The following is an 18,787-nucleotide window of genomic DNA, read 5'->3' on the forward strand; positions in this document are numbered from 1 at the left end:
GCCCCACGGGGAAGCGATCTGACCCCACGGGGGAACGATCGGGCCCCACGGGGAGCAAGCACCGGCGGCTGCTCCGGGCTGGAGCCCCCGGCCCCGAGAGCCCGGTGGAGGCCGGGGCCGCCCGGGGCCGCCCGGAGCCGCGCTGCCCCCCGGCCCCCGCCCCGCGCTCTGGCCCCGACGAGAAGGGGGCGTGGCTCCGCGCATCTTCATTTGCATATCCCCGCCCCGCCGAGCTCCTTCTTTGGCTGCGGGCTCGCCCCCCTCGCTCTTGATTGGTCGTCGCCGCTGCCGGGCCCCGCCCCTCGGTATAAAGGCCGGAGCCCGCGGCTCGGAGGTTCATCCGGGAGCGGCCGGGGCAGCGCGGGAGCCGTCGTCGCCGCCACCATGAGCTCCGCGGCGCCGCCGGGGCCGCGGCTCTGCTGCCTGGAGAAGGGCCCGAACGGCTACGGCTTCCACCTGCACGGCGAGAAGGGCAAACCGGGCCAGTTCATCCGGCTGGTGGAGGCGGACTCGCCGGCCGAGCGCTCGGGGCTGCGGGCCGGCGACCGGCTGCTGGAGGTGGACGGCGACAACGTGGAGGCGGAGAGCCACCAGCAGGTGGTGGAGCGCATCCGCGCCGCCGCCGGCGCCGTGCGCCTGCTCGTGGTGGACCCGCGGGCCGACGAGCAGCGGCACAAGGCCGCCGCCGCCGGCCGAGAGCAGCCGGCGCCCGGTGGCGGCGGTGGCGACGAGGCGGCCACGGCGGCGGAGCCCCCGCGGCAGGAGCGGAGCCCGGCGGCTGAGCGGGTAAGAGCGGCGGGGGGGGGGGGGCGGTCTGCGTCCCCCGGGCCGGCCCGGCGGTGGTCGCACCCCTCCTGCGGCTCCCCAGGAGCGCTGACCCGCTTCCTTCTTTCTCGCCCGTGGCCAAGGCATCGCAAGTGCCGCCTGCGCCCGGAGGCCTCCCTGCGGTGGGCGCAGTCGGGTGCTTATCGCTTTGTGCGCCTGAAGTGCACTTCCCTCCAAAAAAAAAAAAAAAAAAAGGCACCCGGAGACCTATCTGCAGCAGCGCCCGGGGGAGGCTAGGAGCCAGCGGGCTCGTGTGGGCCGCTCGTCTCTCTTTTATTTAGTTTTTTTGCATAATACTTGTTATCAGCTGCATTGGGGGGGGACATAAACAAAGGCAAGAGGGCTCATGGGGCTCATCAGGACCCTGGGAGCAAGTAGCACCTCGTGTCGTGGAGCCCGCCTGCTGCAGGACCAGTAAAACAGGGTCAGAAATCCAACAGGAAACTGTCGGAGCATGCCACTGCTCGCAGCTGCTGCTGGCTCTGTCAACAGGTAGCTGCAGCCCGTGGTTTAGTGTGAACCTGCCAGCTCGCTGTCAGGTCATGCTGGGAGCTTCCGGGGTGCTTTTTGGGAAGAAACGCTTTGCTCTGAGCTTTAGTCAAGCAGGTGTTTGCTCTGGGGGCTGGGACAGGCGATGCTTTCCCTGTGCCCTGCCTGCTGCTGAGGGAAAGGGTGGCAGGACCTCAGAGGCAAGATTGCCCCTTTTTTCCTTTATTTATATTCAAGAGATTAAGATTCTCCTTATTAGTGTCAAACATCTCCAAAATAAGACCAAAAGCCTTGGCTGAAGGTAGATTTGGGGGCCATGACTGCAATTTTTTGTGGTTTGCATCCCCTCACCTTGCGGTTTCAGCCCTCGAGGCTGGGACGTGCCTCAAGCAGTGTTTGGCCACGGTACCCTCGCAGAGCAGAAACGATGGTGACCTCCCTGGGAAGGGGGGCTCTGCTCCGTGCGGCCCGTAGGACTTTGTAGACAGACACTTATCAATTCGGGAATGTCAGCCTTAAACAGCGCGTGGGAGTTTAGCCGTTGCACAAACAAAGCAATATAGAGAGGTAAGGAGTTGAGAAATATCTGACCTTTCCTACTCAGAGTGGTTTCTAAGAGACGCTTTTGGCTGCCTGCGATAATACTGCTTTTTATTTACCCAGTGAAAACATGTGTTTGTTGTTACGACGAAGATGGAGATGGTCTTCCTCAGAAGTGGGCTGGGATGGCCCTTGGGGTCAGCCAGCTTATCCCAGGGGCTGAGGAAGCCTTGATGCCAGCTCTTACGCAGTGGTTTAACCTGTTCCTAAAAACTATCTGTGACAGCAATGCAACTGTAGTAGCAGCAGGCTGCTTCATCGCTTATTGGGGACCCTCCTTGATTAACCACCTGAGACAAAGCTGGATCCTCTTTGTGGAGCAAGGGACCAGGCACTAAAAAGCCAGGAGTGGGGCTTTGCCAGCAGGTGAGACGGGGCTAACGAAGCTCTGCTCTGGCTCCATGCACCATGGAAGCCCCTAGGAGGGTCAGGTCCTGCAGGTGTTCCCATTGCTGATGCTGAGCCTCCAGGCAAAAGGCTCCCGGGATGTTTTGCTGAGGCTGTGTGTTAAATCCCTAGCGGTCACACTGTGGATGCCCGAGCAGCGTTAGGGCCCGGCTGGGAATCACTGCAGCATTTGAGTATTGCCCGCTGGCTGGATGTTTCTCAGACCTGTGCCTCGAGGAGGGCTGAGGGAGAGTTGCATTTGATTTGCAGATCTCCTGAGCCGTTTTACGGAGCAAAACAGGAACCAAGAGGGATGAGGATTTCAGAGCAGGGTGTCAGGAGGGAGTGGATGGACTTCGGTGCCTCGCTAAGCCATCGTCCCACAGGGCTTTGCAGAGGAGCAGAAGTTCTGCTGATGTTCTTGTTGGACTTTAGCCCAGTGCCAAGTGTGTGTTCCCCTTTGGCCTGGCTGACCTGCGGTGGGGACATACCGGCCTGGGGACCTCCTGGAACAGGCAGGTCTTGTTAAAGCCTTGTTTTATGCTTAACAGCGTTGTTCCACAGTTGGAGTGGCTGTGTGGGTGCAGATCGCTTCCTCTGTGGTCTGAATGAGAGGGACAAAGTGTTTTTTCCCTAGGTGTTTTCCCCAGGTGAAAACAGCCAGGAACATCCTTTTATCCTTACTGGAGAGAGGACGGCTCTGTCCCTGATCCTCCAGCTGGGACAGTGATAGTGGGCTCAGAGCCCTCTGGAACCAGTCACTTGTGTTACGGGACAGACACCTTGTTATCTCAGGAGTGCCATGGGTTTTCCAGCCAAGGCACTTTAAGGACGCAGGTTGTGGTCGATGGTAATTGGAGGACAAAGTCTGGATCAGATGGTTCCTGTCTGTTGTGAGCTGACAAACTTGTGCCACTTCCTATGCATGCCTGTATCTTTAAGGATCCTCTGTCTTGCTTTGGAGAAATGGGCTGGATCTGATTAAGATAAGGTCTCTTTTTTGGGGGAGGGCGGTTTAAAGAGCTGGCTGACCTGGGCATGGTGTCCCCTGCCCTTTGGAGGGAAGAGAAGAGGTCACTTCACAGGCCCCAGGTGAGGGCTCTGCTTGCTGCACATCCTCAGACCCTTGCAGCTGGCTTCTCCCATCCTGTCCTGGGCTATATGCCTGTGTCTCGCCTTCCCTGCCACGTGCTAGTGCTGAAAGCCACAGCTGTGGTTTCCTTGGTCCATTGGGTCTGGCTACGTGATCACTTGCTGCCCAGCTGTAGCCAGCTCTGGATGGGGGGGGGAGTGTGCTGGGGTGCCCCATGTGTCACGGAGCCAGCACCTCCCCGGGCTAGTGAGACCTTCTGTGGCATGTTTTCAGCTCAGTTAGCTCCCTCCATGAGCTGGAAAAAATCAGGAACCTAGTAAGTACAATTTGGGTGAGCTTCCTGATGGGGACAACGTGCTTTTGAGGCTGAATTGCCTATAAGGGGCTTTGAGGTCAGGGAACGTGCCGTCCTATGGGTGCAAAGAGCCTGGGCAGGCCAGCCTGGGGATGCTGCTTGCGCAGAGTTAAGGCGCCAGAGGCTTTTCCCCCTTTACAGAAACAGGAAGTTATTTGGGCTTGTGAAATGCAGTAAGCATCGCAGCTCACCCCTGTGGCCCCAGATGAGTTTCTCAACAGGTAGCAGGAAGTTTTGCAGATGGGGGCAGGGCCAGGCAGGGATGCTAGGGGCAAAAAAGCAGAGATGAGTGGGATGGGAGACCCCTTGTCCCACTAGCTTGGCCAGGCATCCTCCCAAGCAGCAGCTCTCCTTGCTGTGGTAGGAAGATGCTCAGCACACCAGAGCTGGCAGGACTTGCATGGAAAGTCGGGTTGGAGCATGCTCCATAGCTTTTATTTGGTCCTTACTGAATTACTGGCTTGGCTGGTGAAGGGGCTGGGAGAGGTTTCCCCAGCTCTTCCACCCAGTGGCTTGGGTCACTGCAGCAAAAAAGACGTGGGAGCCAGCCTCGCCGCGTGAGAAGCGGGCAGGGGCAGAGGCTGTCGGCCCTGGTGCGGTGCCTGGGGGATGCCGAGCGCTCCCGGAGCCCAGCCGGGGCCGTGCCAAGCTGCCGCGGGCCAGAGCGTGCAGAAAGGGATTTCTCAGCGGCGAGCTGGGAGTACACTGGGCTGCCTGTTCTCCCTCCGCTGGCTGCCTGCCTGCCTCCTGCTTGTCCTCCCCATCCCCCTGCGCCGCGGCTCGTGGTGCTGAGCCCCCAGGAAGGGGCTCCTGGCCGGGTGAGGATGAGGGACTGTTTTCTCAGCTGGTCTCTTCCCTGTGGGGTAGTGTTAATGGTGATGCTCCCAATGGGGAGGGTGAGATTTGCATATCTCAGAGTCCTATTTGCTTTATTGGGCTGGACTTGCCTTTATTTGCTTAACAAGCCTGGAGATGCTTGCTGCCAGGGGAGCTGGCTGTCAGGCAGGGCCCGCTGCTGGCAAAGGCGCCTCTCCCCGAGGTGGGGCGAGGGGCTAAAACGCTCAGGCAGGATCCAGAGAGGGGGCTTTATTGTCACTCCAGAGCCCTCTGCACTGGTGCCTGTGCTGGGGCTGGATGGATCCTGGCCCCTGGGAATGGGGGAGCTGCTGCCCCAGGGACATGGCTCGGGGGGTAAAGGCTGGGCAGAGGTGTAGGGTGGCATCTGGGGCTGTGTCTAGCTCTTGTCTAGGAAAGCTTTGCTCACATGTGCTCCTTGGAATTGCTTGAGTAGTAATAAACTCTTAGAAAAGGATAAGTTTTTAAGGAGTCTTCTAGGCTCACTTCACATTTGTCTTATTAATGACTGTAAAAACTACCGCAGAGCAGTGTGTGCAGTGTGCAAGTACGAGCACAGGGAAGGTGATCCACTGTCTTGAAAAACATGAAGATTTAGGCTCCTAAAAGCCTGTGGGCACTTGTGCTTGCGCGTAGTTACTGGGTTGGAAGCCTTGAAACCAGGGCACTGCCCAAAGCAGCTGATCCCCAGCTCGCTGGAGCACGTTCCCGGTTCCTTGCCTGCCTGTGCACGGCTGCAGCCTGGGGAGCCGTGCGCTGGCACGCAGGATCCCGCTCCGTGGGGCGGTAGGCAGTGAGTGTTGCACATGAGTGCCAGAGATGGTGGGATGGAGATGTCCTTAGAGCTGTTCTGGCCTGCACCAGGCCTTGTTCCTCCAGCTGTAAAATGTGCAGAAGTCCCTTGTGTCAGTCAAGGGCACCAGCTATTGGTTTATAGTTGGTATGATGAACCCACAGGGAAGATGCCAGCAGGGCCACGAAGTGCAGGCTCCCGCGGGGCGCTGCAGCCTGGCTGCCCGGCGGCCTCGCATGGGAGCCTGCCGGGAGGACCTCCGAGGTGCACCAATCCCTCCGATGCTGGCGAAAGCATGCACTTTGCAGCCTGCCCCCAAGCCCGAAAACCCTTGTGCCACCCGTGGAGGTGGTGGAGAGGCTGGTAGATGCTCCCAGCTCCTGGGGCCGCAGTGACTTAAGCAGGGCCAGCTCTTGTGTGCTGGGCCTTCGTGGGAGCGGCATGATTCGCAGACGGCTTCCCTGCGCGGTGTCAGCGAGGCGGGCTGTAAAACCGTCGCGGGGCTGCGCTGGGTGACTGAAGGTGCAGTGAGTCACCGCATCCGGGGTGGGGGGGGTTGCACTGTGGAAGCTGGTCCCTGTGACACAGGTGCCCTGCAGATCCTCTCCTGTTGCTTGTTGCTCGTGTTTCCGGAGGCTGTGACTGCCTGGGAGGGTACTGAGAAAGTTTCACTGAAACCACAAGCCGTTTGTGGATGGTAGCTGCCAAAGCAGTGCCCTGAGACGGGCCAGGCTGCCGTGTCTCCTCCGTGAGCAGGGTGCTGTCACCATGGCAAAGCTCTTGACAGCCACTGCTGGCTCTGCCAGGTGCCCAAGGCTTCCCTCTTGTGAATTAATGCTAAATTGGAGCTGTTATTTTAAGCAATATCCTCCTTCCCCCAGTAAAATGTGGGTGAGCATCCCAGGACCAGGGTGTTGGGGTAGTTCAGGGAGGCGATCCCACAATTGGGAGCATTGCACTGGGGCAGCTGGAGTTTAACTAGGAAATGAATTGAATTTCCTCTTGAGCTGGAGGAAGCAGGAGCGGGCTGCATGAAAAGCATCTCCAGTTGAGCGGTACGTGATGGGTATGCTGCAACGAGGCTGCTTTGCATGCCTTTTGTGTTAGGACAGAATGCGGGTGACAGATTTCAGGACGCGTGTGAATTTGCTGGCTCGGGGGTCCTCAAAGTTTTTGTTTCCCTTTCAGTAATTTAGAAGTACCGCAGCCCAGTCTGCCTGCGGGCTTGGTGCTTCTTGTAGGGCTGCAGGGTGTTTTCTGCAACTTAGGGCTTCAAAAGCTGCCTTGAAATTGCTGTTAGCGTGCTCCGAGCTGGTGAGCGGCTCGTGGGGTGTGAGGTGTTTGCAGTGTGCTGCGTGCTCGGGGCTCCCCCGTCTTCCCGGGACAGCCTGTTCTGCGGGACGGAGGGTGCCCGGAGCTGCTGTCCTTGTTCGAAGGCAGTGGGGAAGGGAGGCTGGGCATGCCCTGAAACGGAGGGGGAAGGGTTTGGTGCACCTTAGCTCCAGGAGCCCGGTGCTGCGGTGGCTGAGATGGGCGTCCCACAGGGCAAGGAGTGCTGGGCAGGGGACGTGCAGCTCTGTGGGAGGAACTTGTTTGGCTTGTTTTGGCCTTTTCTGCAGTACGTCGTGGGCCCGGGAAGGTGGCTCTCTGGGGAGGGTCATGCAGGGTGAGGAGCCAGCGCCTGCAAAGTGACCTTGAAGGGCAAAGAAGTGGGTCCTGGGCACCTTGGCGTTGCTGCAGGTACAGGGCAGAGCCTTTGCGTGGTCACAGCATGAGGAAGCCCCCCCCCCCCCCCCCCCCCCCGGGCAGGGGGCTTGTGTTGGATCTGCGCTGTGGCCCGGGTGGCTTAGGAGAGACGTGTGCCCTGGTGCTTCAGCACAAAACACTGTTGCCCCTTTGGCCTTCTGCCCTGTGCATCCTGCTGGGGGCCGGTGGGTGCCTGCTGTGCCGTGGCCGTGCCACCCGCGGGACCGCCGAGGGTGGCTCAGAGCAGGCTCTGCTGCGCTCTGGGAAACCACCGCGGTGGTTCGATGAGCCTGTCTGAAGGAGAGCCTAATGACCAAGAGCTTCCTGTCTAAAATGAGGATAATTCCTTCTAGAGCCGCTTAGCAGGGAGTCAGGATGTGGTGGCAATGAAGGAAAAGGAAAGCACTGGGCTTTGATCAGAGCTGTGAGGCTGGAACAAAGATGCCTCCAATTCTTCCAGCTGTGAAACCTCTTCCAGGAATCAGCAGGACCGGGTCCAAGGGCCGAAACTGGGATGCAAGGCCGTGGGCTCCCTCTCCAAAGCCTGCCCGTGGCGCTCTCTGCTGTGTAGCACGGGCATCTCTGCAAGCAGGGAGACATCCCCCGGTTGCCAGCCGGGACGTGGGCCTGGAGGAGCAGGGTGGCAGCCCAGGGTCGTGCCAAGCGTCTGCGCTGGAGCGGGGAGCTGAGCCCTCACTCATCCTCTGCTGGGCTGCTGTCCCCGAGGGAGGTGGAAGAAAGCTTATAATGAGGATCTGCTGGCTAAATCCACCCCAGCGTGGAACAGGAGAGCTGCTAGTGTTCGAGGAGAGGACAAGAAAGCTTATAGAAATTAGGAGTATTTTCATTATCCTTCTAACCAGCTCGCTGTCCCGCTGAGCTCCCGCAGTGGACGGACGGCATGCATGCATCCTCCTTGCTCCACAGCCCTTGCGTGGAGGGAGAGCATCTCCAGATCCCACGGGGAGCGTGCCTGCCTCCCCTAACCCTTCTTCCTCATGCCTGGCTGTCAGAGCCGAATCGGTTGCCCAGCGCCCCTAGCCCTGGCCCCCTGCCCTGGCGGGGCTGCGGGAGCTGCTGGCAGGGAGGTGGCCGGGGCTGCCTGGGGCGAGCGAGTCGCAGCAGCGGGTGTCCCTCGGTCCAGGCCCCTCCTGGCACGTGGGCCCTGGTGGCTCCTGCCGTCCCTGGCTGTGTCTTTGGGCCGGGGCCACCTCAGGGTGCTGGAGGCCAGCTCTGCCCCATGCTGTGCATTGGGTGCGTGCTCCCGGCCAGCCTGAGTTTGGGACAGTCAGTTCCCAGGGTGCTGGGGAAGCAGCTGCAGAAGTGAATATTGCCGACGTGGTCATGAGGCTCGGTGGCGCCTGAGATGCTGATGTGGCTCTCCAGGTCTGCTTTCCCTTTGGTGTCTGGGGCTGGAGACCCTAATTGGGGTGTCCCCTCTGCCCTGAGGCGGGGGTCCTGGAGGGCTGTGCTCGACTGCCATCAGTGTTTCCTGGCTCCCTCAGTGTGAAGCTGGCCAAGAGGGCAGTGAGACATGACCCCTTGCCAGCCGGGGACGCAGCCCGTAGGAATCCGGCTCTGCCCAGCGCTTGCGGAGGCAGGATGGGATGTGTTGCTTCTCCCAGTAAGCCAAAAAGCTCTTTTGCCCCTGCTGCAAGCAGACCCCTCTTTCCCTAAATTCATTGCCCTGTGGAGATGCTGCGGAGCTGGGACCCGGCACCGGGAGCAGCCTGGTGTCTCCCGTGGTGAGCGCGAGCGAGCGTCTCCCGAAGCCCGGGCTGCCGGGGCTTTGAGCCGGCTGGTCTGGGTGAAGTCCTCCGGTCGCGTCCTCCTGGCTGCCCTGGGAGCACGGCCGGCGCTGGGGTTGCAGGATGCTCCCGTCGGCAGGCCGGGCTCGAGCTCCGGTGTGGAGTGACCCCGGTGGCCTCGCTGGGGGGAGCGCGTGGGCGCCTGAGCCCCCTTCCCGGGAAGGAGCAGAGGCAGGCTCCCCGGGGCAGGGCTGCCCTCCTCCCGGCATGGCTGGGCTTCGCTTTTGGCCCTGTTTCGGTCTCTCCTGTGGCCCCTCGCTAGGGCTCTGCCGGGGACGGCAGCCAGGCCAGGGGTGCCGTTGCAGCCTGCAGGAGTGAGGGGTGGACGCTGCGGGGCGTCCCTGGCAGCAGGGTGACGGGCGCTTGGGTAGGTCAGGGTGTTGCAATCCTCTCCCCGGCCCAGAAACCGACCGCAACGCTGCCGGCGTGCAGAGGAGAGGGCCGTGCCTGCCTAGGTGGGTGTCCGAGGCACGAAGGGCGGCCCTTGGAGATGCATCTGGGCTGCCGCACCGGGGCATCGCCCAAGCGAGACGCTGGGCAGAGCCGGGCTCCTGCGTCACTGCTGGCGTGGAGCATCTCAGGTTTTGGCTGATGCAGCTGAGTGTTGCATGTGTCATCCTCCCTGGGGCGGTGGCGAGCGGTGGCAGACACGGTAACAGCCAGCCTTGACCCTGGGAGGAACACGTTATGCAAGAGAAATGTGCTTTTATCGCTGCAGGATGACTATAGCGCAGGCTGGGCTTATCTGGCGCCCTGTGCGAGTGTGTTGTCCTCACCTCGCCGGGCTGGAGGACCTTGTGCCCGCTGCCACCGCTGCAGCGCTGCCGCCCAGGGGTGCCAGGAGCCCCAGGAGCCCCAGGACCAGCCGTTCCTGGCAACGGGGAAAGGGAATTGCAGAGACGTGAATGCGCCGCACGGCAAGAGCGGCTCAGTGCAAACGCGATGGGGAAGTCCATGCAGCACGGCCACGGCACGTCCCTGCTGACCATACGGAGCACAAACAGTGTTAGGAGGAAGAATAAAGCTTAGATGCCCAAAACGAGGAATGTTTTAGGAGCCTTAGTGGTGCCTCAGCTGTTGGGGTGGGAAGTCCCCCCGCAGATCAGGAGGCGGCAGTCAAGGAGGGTTCGGGGCTCCCGGGGGAGCCCTGCGCGAGTTGGCCTCGCTGGCGGAGGAAGGCGAGGGCGGTCCGGCGGGGTCCCCTCCTGCCCGAGGCGCTGAGGCCAGCCGTCCGTTTTGTCTGGATGCGCCTACGTAGAAGTGACGTTTGGCTGCTGCGATCAGACCGCATTGCCCGCGGAAAGCTGCCTTCGTTATCTTCCCGCTCCCCGTCGGGCAAGCGACTGTGGCTTGCGTGCGCCCGGCTCCTGGGGCCCCGGCTTGTGCTCAGCGCCTGCTGCTCCCTCGCCTGCGCTGGGGCGCGGGTGGGCGGTCGGCGCGAGGCTCGTGCCGCTCCGAAGCACGTGCAGGTCTTCCCCTCGCGTGCTGAGCTTGGGCTCGCCGCTAGTGAAGGGTGGCTGGAAGGGGACGGGGCGCTGGGGAGCGGGGCTTGGGCCCCACCGCGGTCAGGCCCAGCCGGATCAGGATGAGACCCGGCGCTGGCGAGCTGGGTGTTGCCTCCTGGAGAGAGGTTAATGCCCCACGGCATGCTGCTCCGGTTGAGCTGGTTTCCCGGTTTTGCAATCGCCGAGGGTCTCGCCTGCGAGTCAGGGCTGGGCTCGGAGCCCGGGACGCTCGGGCCGAGTCCCGGCTCGGTCCCCGCGCGGCTGTCGGGGCCCCCGGGAAGGGTGGCTCCGCGGGCTCGGTCCCCTGCGGCCAAGGCTGCGGGGCGGTCGAGGAGGAGGCAGGCGCGGGGTGATGGAGACGCGCTCTGCCCGCCGTCGGGGCCGAGGCCTTCCTGGCCAGCCCGGGGCTGCGTTCGCTCCTGCGGCCTCGGGGAGCGATGGCAATCCCCAATCGGAAAGAAAGAGCGTTTCCTTACCGTTTCACCGCGATTAGCAAGCCCTGCTGTGCTCTAATTAACTAACCACGGCCTGGATTCGTAGGGGGTTCGGGCACCTTGTTTCCCCTTTAGAGGTGTCTGTGGTTCCCCAGTTGCGCGCGGGTCTGAGCCCAGGGGCTGTTTTCCTACCGCAGCCGCAGGAAACGCGCCGTTCGCCTCCAGCCCTCGCGCCGGCTCTGGGAGGCCCGGGAACGCCTTTCTCACGGCCTTTTTCTCGCCCGTCGCAGGAGGAGCTGCGGCCTCGGCTCTGCCGCATGAAGAAGGGCCCCAACGGCTACGGGTTCAACCTGCACAGCGACAAGAGCCGCCCGGGGCAGTACGTGCGGGCCGTGGACCCGGACTCGCCGGCGGAGGCGGCCGGGCTGTCGCCGCAGGACCGCATTATCGAGGTACGGCCGGGGGCGTCGGGAGCGGGTCGGGGAGGTGCGGCGGCGCGCTCGTGCTCGCCTGCACGTTCCCACCCAGAGGCGCCGCTGGGCCGGGCGGCGCGAGGAAGCCGATAGCAGCGATCGCAGCTGGAGCCGAGCCCAAACGCGGCTGTTTAGAGAGCAACTGGCGCCGACGCGAAGCAAAACCGTCCCCGGGTTGTCGCCGGATCGGGCAGGCCGAGAAGGATGGGTTTGGACGCCGAGGGTGTGCGATGGCCCCGGCGTGGGTCCCGCTCCGCCGGCTCTCGGGCCAGCGCTGCCCGTCCCCTGTTCGAGCCCCGGGTCTGCTGCCCGGCCCCTGCGCGTGCCCTGCCTTGCACTTCCTGGCAGCTTTGCTCGTACAATCCCGTGCTAATCGCTAAGAGAAAATCTGCTTTTAATGAGGTTTTGCAGGCTTCTCTGCTAATCCATGCAAGGCTCCAGCTCCGGACATCTGTGGGGGGCTGTAGAGCGGCAGTGCTGTGGTTGCAGCCAGTACCGGGACAAGAAATGAGCCTTTTCCTGGGCTGCTGAGCTTTCATTTGAGTCCCTCCGCTGAGCTCTCGCAGGGTGTTTCTGCCGTGTCGCCCACCGGCAGCCGTTCGCTTGGCACGGGCCGGGGACTGGGCGCAGCAGCAGGCACCGGCCGACGCTGCGTCCTCGCCGCTGCATGGCACGGGAACGTCCAGCAGCCTGCAAAGAGCCTTGAGCCAGATCTGGCTCAGCCGACCATGAGCTGGATCTGCCCTAGATCTGAAGGAAACCCTTTTTTTGGAGGCTTTCCCACCCAACCCCAGCTAGGATAGTTGGGAGGATGTTTGTTCCTCTTCCTTGTGAAATTTGGGGGCTGTCAGGCTGAGGCAGGAGCTGTATGGTGCTCTCAGCTTGCTGCTTTCCATGGATGGAAATACCTGGCTGGAGCATCATGGGGTGCCCTGGGGTGGTGGGGATGCCCATATGGCCCAGGGGCTGTGTTCCCCAGGGCAGAATGGCCTGCACGTTGCCCTGGGATGCTCCCAAATCCTCCTACATGCCCAAAAGCCCATCTGCCCCAGCTGAGGCCTCCACGCAGCCCTCACCCGGCACTGTGTCCCGCAGGTGAATGGGGTGTGCATGGAGGGCAAGCAGCACGCGGATGTCGTGGCTGCGATCAAGGCAGGCGGCGATGAGACAAAGCTGCTGGTGGTGGACGTCCTCACAGATGAGTTCTTCAAGAAATGCAAGGTGGTCCCGTCAGAGGCCCACCTGGCAGGTGGGTGGCTTGCATGGGGGCTTCCTTGAGGTGGCACTTGTTCAGCAGTGATGGGGTTTGGGTGCCCTTGTTAAGGGTTGGCATACGCAGGGCATGTCAAATTGCCTCTGCTGGCTCCCTGTTAACTTCAGAAGCAGCGGTCCTTGCTGCGTCACCTTGTCCCCAAGCCAAGGACTCTGCTCCTAAGGAGCTGTGCAAGAAAGGCAGTGGGTGAGAAGTCTCCCGGCTCTTGGAGGAGGTGGTTTCATTTGCACTCAAGGCCAAATACAGCTGTCCTGCTTTGGCATCTCCCTGCCAGGCAGAGGGCCTGGCCAGCTGGGGCCAAATTCCTCGTGCAGGGGGGTGGCATGGGTGGCGTGCAGCCCCCAGCATGCTGGGTGTGTGGGAAGGAGCATTTTATGGCCCTGCCGGTTACAGTTTGACAGGGTTTATGGCTTGGGGAGCGCAGGGAGGGCAGGCAGATGCCCTTCACTCTCCTCCGCAGCCTCGCGTTGGCCTTGGTCCTCTCCCTGCCTCCCGCCGGGCCCGAGGAGGAGGGTTTCCTGCGGGCAGCCCTGTGCCAATTCTAGTGCAGACAGATCTTAGGGCCTGGAGGAAGGAAGCTGAAAGCACCGAGGGCTCGGCTCTCTGCGGCCATCAGCAGGATGGGGCTGGCTGGTTTAATGAGGATTAAGTCTGCCCTGGGTCCCCTGCGGCCAGGACTGCCGGGGGACGCCGGTGCCAGCCCGAGGGGCTGCACAGCCGGGGTGCCCCAGGGAGCGTGGCACTGCTCTGCCCACGGGTGTCGGGGCACTTCCACTGCCCAGGGTGGCGGAGAGCAGGCGGAGCAAACCTCTCCTCACCCAGCACCCATGTGTTGTCCCTGCAGGTCCCTTGCCAGAACCAGTTGCCAACGGTGATGTAGGGAAGGTAAGAGATCCCGGTTGCTTTTTCCTCCGTGCCGGTCTCTGTGCACACGGACCCTGCTAGTTCTGGCATCCTCCTTGCCCTCAGCCTCTTGCCCAGAAAGCTGGTGGCCCCCGGATGGGGGGGTCACTTGGGGGTGCTGACAGTCACTCCCCTCCTCCTGCCCCCATCCCAGGGGTGCCCCGTGGCCGGGAGTCCCCAGGCACCGCTCTGCGCCCGGCCGAGCTGGCGGGGAAGGGGCACCCGGCCCTCGCGTCCCTCCTCCTGCCCGTCTCTAATGCCGGCGGCTGGGGGAGTCCAGCCAGGGTTTAATCCTTCCCGGCCCCGGGTGGACAGCCCTGGAGGTATTTATTAGCATGGATTACGCGCTGGCAGGAAGGATTTCTCAGCCGCCGGCGCTCTCCCGCCCCTGCCCCGGCGAGGGAGCCGCAGGAGCCCGCGTCCGAGTCGCAGCGGCCCCCCCTTGCCCCCCAGCCCTGGAGGAGAAACCCAATGTTTGGGCACGGGGTGGGGGGGAGGCTCCAGCCCGGCTGCAGGCGGGGGGCGCTGGGGTCTGTGGCAAGCGGCCCGTGCCCTGTCCGTCCGTCCGTCCCGGGGGGAGGGCGACTGGGGTGCCCCTCGTGCTGGGGGACCGTGTTGAGATAGCGAAGCAGCTCGGGGAGCCCCAGATCGATGGCTTGGCCGGGACCCCCCCCCCCCATTTCCTGGGGGGAGGCTGGCTCACCCTCTGCTCCCTTGCAGGACACCGATGCAGAGCCCCGGCCCAACTCGGTGTCCGAGAGCCCGTCCAGCCCCGAGCCGCTGGCCGCGTCCCCCGTCCCCAGCGAGACCCACAGCGAGGTACGGGCTGGGGGCGGCTCGGGCGCTCGCCGGGGTGGTGGGAGAGCAGGGTTTGGGGAGAGGGGGCGGCTGCGGGGGCCATGCCGGGGACCTCACCAGGCCCCGGCCTGAGTGTCAGACCCCCTTTGGGGGGGGGGGGGGGACCGGGCTGGGGGGCGGCAGCGGGTGCCCGTGGGGCTGACGCATCTCTCGCCCCGCAGCCGGACTCCCAGGAGGACGAGAAGCGCAACTCGGCGCCCGGCGCCCTCCTGGACCTCGACATCCCCCTGGCCGTGGCCAAGGAGCGGGCGCACCAGAAGCGCACCAGCAAGCGGGCGCCCCAGATGGACTGGAGCAAGAAAAACGAACTGTTCAGCAACCTGTGAAGGGCTCGGCGGCGGGGGGCGGCGAGGGCCCGCCGGCGCTGCCCCGGCGTCTCCCCGCGCAGCAGCCTGCGCCCCCGCGGGGACGCGGGGCTCCTCCGCGCCGCGGCCCCCGGGGGAAGGCTCGGGGCTGGGGACGGCCGAGGGGGTGCGTGGGGGCCGCCCCGCACCTCCTCTGCTCGAAGCCTTGCAGAGCCCGGTACATGTAAGCAGAGATTCGGGGGTAAGCAGTGAATTGAGGTGACCCAGGCCTGATGCCCGTCACTTCTTAAAAGTCTTATTTCCTCCCTTGTTTCTCTCTTCTCGCACCCCAAACCCACGTGTTTGAGCCCCCCCCGGTCACCCCTGAACTCTGCGCTGCTGCCTTAGGCTTTTAGCGACTTCCAGCCGTCTCCACCTCCTGCCTGGCCAAGGACCGAACGCGATTCCCGGGGGCAAGCGGCGCTTCCGACCTCTGCCCGCCTCCGTCCGCGGCGACCCCAGCGGCCGCCCCTGCCCCGCAGCCGGCCGTCGCCAGCGCCCGCTTGCCCCCGGGCTAATTTTGGGAGAGGAGAGGGTCCCCGCACCCAGCGCAGCAAGCAATAATGATCTCGCTACTCGCTCACTCCTGGAGACAGAGCCGATCAGGGTTTGAATCCGATGATGCTTAATTTAAAGGCTTCTCAATAGACTCTGTCTGTTTTTTTTTTCCAAAATAAGAGGGGTTTTTTTCCAATCACATGGTTATTTTTTTAAATGTGTTTTGTGGAAATTTTTCCTGTGGATGTTTTATTCCGTGTTTTGCGATCGCGTATTGTTGTACTGTCGAACTCGAGAGAAATTCTGTTTACTGGAATAAACCTTTCTGACTTTGCGTGGCTATTTTAAGGGTAAATCCCTCCGAAGGGATGGCCGGGGGTCCGGACCACGGAGGCAGGTAGTGCTCCCTCGCCGCCCGCTCGGGACGACTCTCATGGGTTAGACGCGGCTCACGGCCTGTGGTTTGCGCTCCCCAGGGCTGGGGCGGGTTTGGGGGCGGTTTGTCACCCGCCGGGGATGGATCGGCTGGTCCCAGCACGGGTTAATGCCTGGGAGCGATTAAAAGGCTCTAATCCGGAGGGAGGCCGGTTCCCACGCGGGCGGCCGGCCGGGAGCCTGAGCCCGGCTTTGCTGACCCCATGAGAGGGCGGCAGCTCTGCAAGAGGGGACCGGGCGTCCCCGTCCCCCTGGCTTCGTGTGTGCCCAAACAGCCCCCCGCGGGGGGGGCTGGCAGCGGGTCGCTTGCCCTAAGCGGGGCTGGGGGCGAGGGTGGGGGTCCCGGCGGGGTGACGTGCAGCCTGCCTGGGTCACAGCGCTATTTTTAAGCGCGTGCTATGCTGGGCGGCTTAGGCGCATCAGAGCTAAGCCGCTGTCCCGCGGCGGGGAGCGTGGGAGAGCGCGGGGCCGGGGCGCGGGGAGACCTGCCCGGCAGCACCCTGGGGCCCGCTCCTGACTTAGCTCATTTTTTTCGTGCCTGGGAGGGCCGCGGCTCGGGCACAGACCCAACTTTGTTTGGGGTTGCCAGGGCGAAGGCTTGCTCTGGCGGAGGTGGGAGCGTTTCGGCGGTTGCCTGGGACTCGGGAATGCCGAGCCGGGTGCTCGCCGGCTCCGGAGCAACCGCCTGGCGGCGAGGGGGGCCGGGGTGCCGCGCTGGGGAGTCGGGGGGCGGTTTGCTCCGTGCTGCTCCCCCTCTGCTACCACCCGTCTCTGAGCCCAGGCCTGGCCGGGGCTGGTTTGGGTCCGGTGCACGTCTCAGAGCGCCCCGCGGGGCTAAGGCCGGGCTGCTCCGCGGCTGCGCTGCCAGTGCCGGGGGCCGTTCCCGGAGCCGCCGTGCTGCAAACACCCTCTTGCAGGCTCCAGACGGGGCCGCGCGGAGGAGCGGAGACGCAAGCTGCTCTCTTGCGGCCGGACGGAGCAGTGTCGAGAGCGGATCCATCCCCTTGGGCTCCTTCATGCGGCAGCCAGCTGAAGGCTTTCCCCGGAGGAGCCCCGACGCCAGGGTGATGGGCGTTCATGAACAGGTAGCCAAAAGTCGAGCAAAGACAGGGGTGAAGAGGCTGGCGGGAGCGGGGAGGGCTCCAGAGCGGCGCTGGCTCCAGGGGCCGGAGGCCGTTCGCTGGGCCGGTGCCCGGAGGTGTCCCCAGGGACGGGCGCGCGCGTGCGGCCAGCCCGAGGGCAGCGTGTCCAGGGACCCGCAGGGCCCCTGCTGCGCGGCTGCTGCTCAGGAGCCCGCCCGACGCGAGGCTGAGACGGCGATCGACCCCGCAGCTTCGCCAGGGCCCAGCTTCGGGGCAGCAGCTTTCCCGGGCTGTTGCACGGCGCTGCCTGGTTTGAGCGGGGGTAGATGCTGCCAGCAGCGATGTTCCTCCTCCCTCCTCCTTCGTCCCGCCGCCCAACCACCCGATCCCTGCTCCCGCAGGCAGCACAGCCGCTCCGCTTCGTCCGGAGATGGGCGTCCTTCGGGAAGCCTTGCTTTGTTTCCCTGGTGCCTTGGCCTTACCCGCCACGGAGGAAGAGTTTCGGAGGATTGCCAGGTTGTTTCCACGCGGCTCTCCAGCCTCGTCCCCCCCAAGAGCCCATTCGTCCTCGGTTACGTGGCCGGCGCACGCTGGATCGGCAGCCGGCTCCTCCACGCCGTCATCCCGCAGGGTCCTGGAGGAGGGAGGACTTCGACAAGAGGGTCAGGCTCCGGCCGGGACTCAGCAAAGCCCAGAGGTGAGAGCGGAGGGAGCGGGGTGTTCAGCCGCCCCAGCCCGCAGGGTGCTTGCAGGGCTGGGAGCGGGGGGCCGCTGGGTGCTGGCTGTCGGGGGCCTGGGCACAGCAGGAGCTGCTTGCTTCCACAGCACTGAGAGCGCGAGAAAATGAGTTGACCCGAATTACGAGCATCACTGAACCTCTCTGTACTAACCGCTCGTACAACCACACGTCATATGCTTAACCAGCTAAACTGCAAAGTTTACCGCAAGGGCGGGCATGCCTTCAGGCTCCCTGCAGAGCCATTCTGCATGCAGCTGTATGCAGCTGTAAAACACCCTGGGTTTATTTCCAGTGTCTGTTCCCTTTTTCCCTCACGTCCTGCAACCCTTTGGGTGTCCATAGAGCAGCAGGCCTGGCTCAGCCGGGAGAGGGTGACAGCTCCGTTTAGCATTTCGCTGGTCTCAACCTTCCACAACTGATGTGATGTCACGAAGGGCAGCAGGGCTTGGGGAACGTGAGATAGAAGTTTGTGATCTGTGCCAGCCCCTGGAGTCCAGAGAGGTTTAAAGCTTCATTAGTGCTCCCAGAGCTCCTGCCTTATTTTAATAAATCACAGCAAAGGCCTGTTTGTGCGATGGGAAGCGGGGAGGAAACTCCTCCAGTGTTCAAAGAGGTAAAGTTCACTATGAAATGAATGTTTGACCTCAGCTAGTTCAGGTCCCAAGGACAGAGCCTCACTTATTTTTGTCACCGTTAGGACAGAACAATCTCTCCAGCGCTAGGGACCCCCCACCCCGACACCGTGCGCTTAGCCAAAGAGGACTTTGCCCAACCAACTCTCTAACAAAACAGACATCAGCCCCAGCCTGACACCAGGAACCTGCAAAAGTTAAAGGAAGAAGTGCTGATACTGTTCAGCATTGAAAATTAAAAATAAACTGCTATTTTGGATCCATCTTTCTTGGCTTCGGTTCCAGCGCTAGGGAGAGCTGTAACGCAGCACCCCACCCAGCCCTCCCGTATCCCGCCAAGCGGACGCTGGCTCTTAGGAACAAAAAGCCCAATTCCGTCCTCCATACCCAACCAGGGGCTGCATGTCCCTCCCTAACCTCAAAACATGGGCAAGTTCTTTACTCTGCACCAGCACGTAGTACTTCAGTGAGTCTGACCACTTCTTTTAAAAGCTAAAAATGCAACAAGATGGTAAGAGGCATTTCAAACCAGAGGTTTGACTTTGCTTCTCTAGTAGAGGGATCAAACACTTCAGTGGAAGCAGAGAAAAACCAATAATATTCCTAGTTAGTGCTGTAAATATTGTTTTTGAAAGAGAAAAATCCATTCCTGTTTGCAGC

At 62.6% G+C, this 18,787-nt stretch overlaps 1 protein-coding gene across 1 annotated transcript; it reads left to right on the forward strand.

The window, feature by feature from the left end:
• Positions 1 to 344: 344 nt before the first annotated feature.
• On the forward strand, positions 345 to 15,573 carry NHERF1 (NHERF family PDZ scaffold protein 1). The gene is made up of 6 exons (XM_068913210.1): positions 345 to 786; positions 11,181 to 11,342; positions 12,459 to 12,612; positions 13,481 to 13,521; positions 14,260 to 14,358; positions 14,559 to 15,573. The coding sequence occupies exons 1-6, from the start codon at positions 385 to 387 to the stop codon at positions 14,721 to 14,723; spliced, it is 1,023 nt and encodes a 340-aa protein (XP_068769311.1). The 5' UTR covers positions 345 to 384; the 3' UTR covers positions 14,724 to 15,573.
• Positions 15,574 to 18,787: the final 3,214 nt, after the last annotated feature.

The sequence above is a fragment of the Struthio camelus genome, chromosome 19 (assembly GCF_040807025.1).
Source record: "Struthio camelus isolate bStrCam1 chromosome 19, bStrCam1.hap1, whole genome shotgun sequence".
In the NCBI taxonomy this organism is placed as follows: Eukaryota; Metazoa; Chordata; class Aves; order Struthioniformes; family Struthionidae; genus Struthio; species Struthio camelus.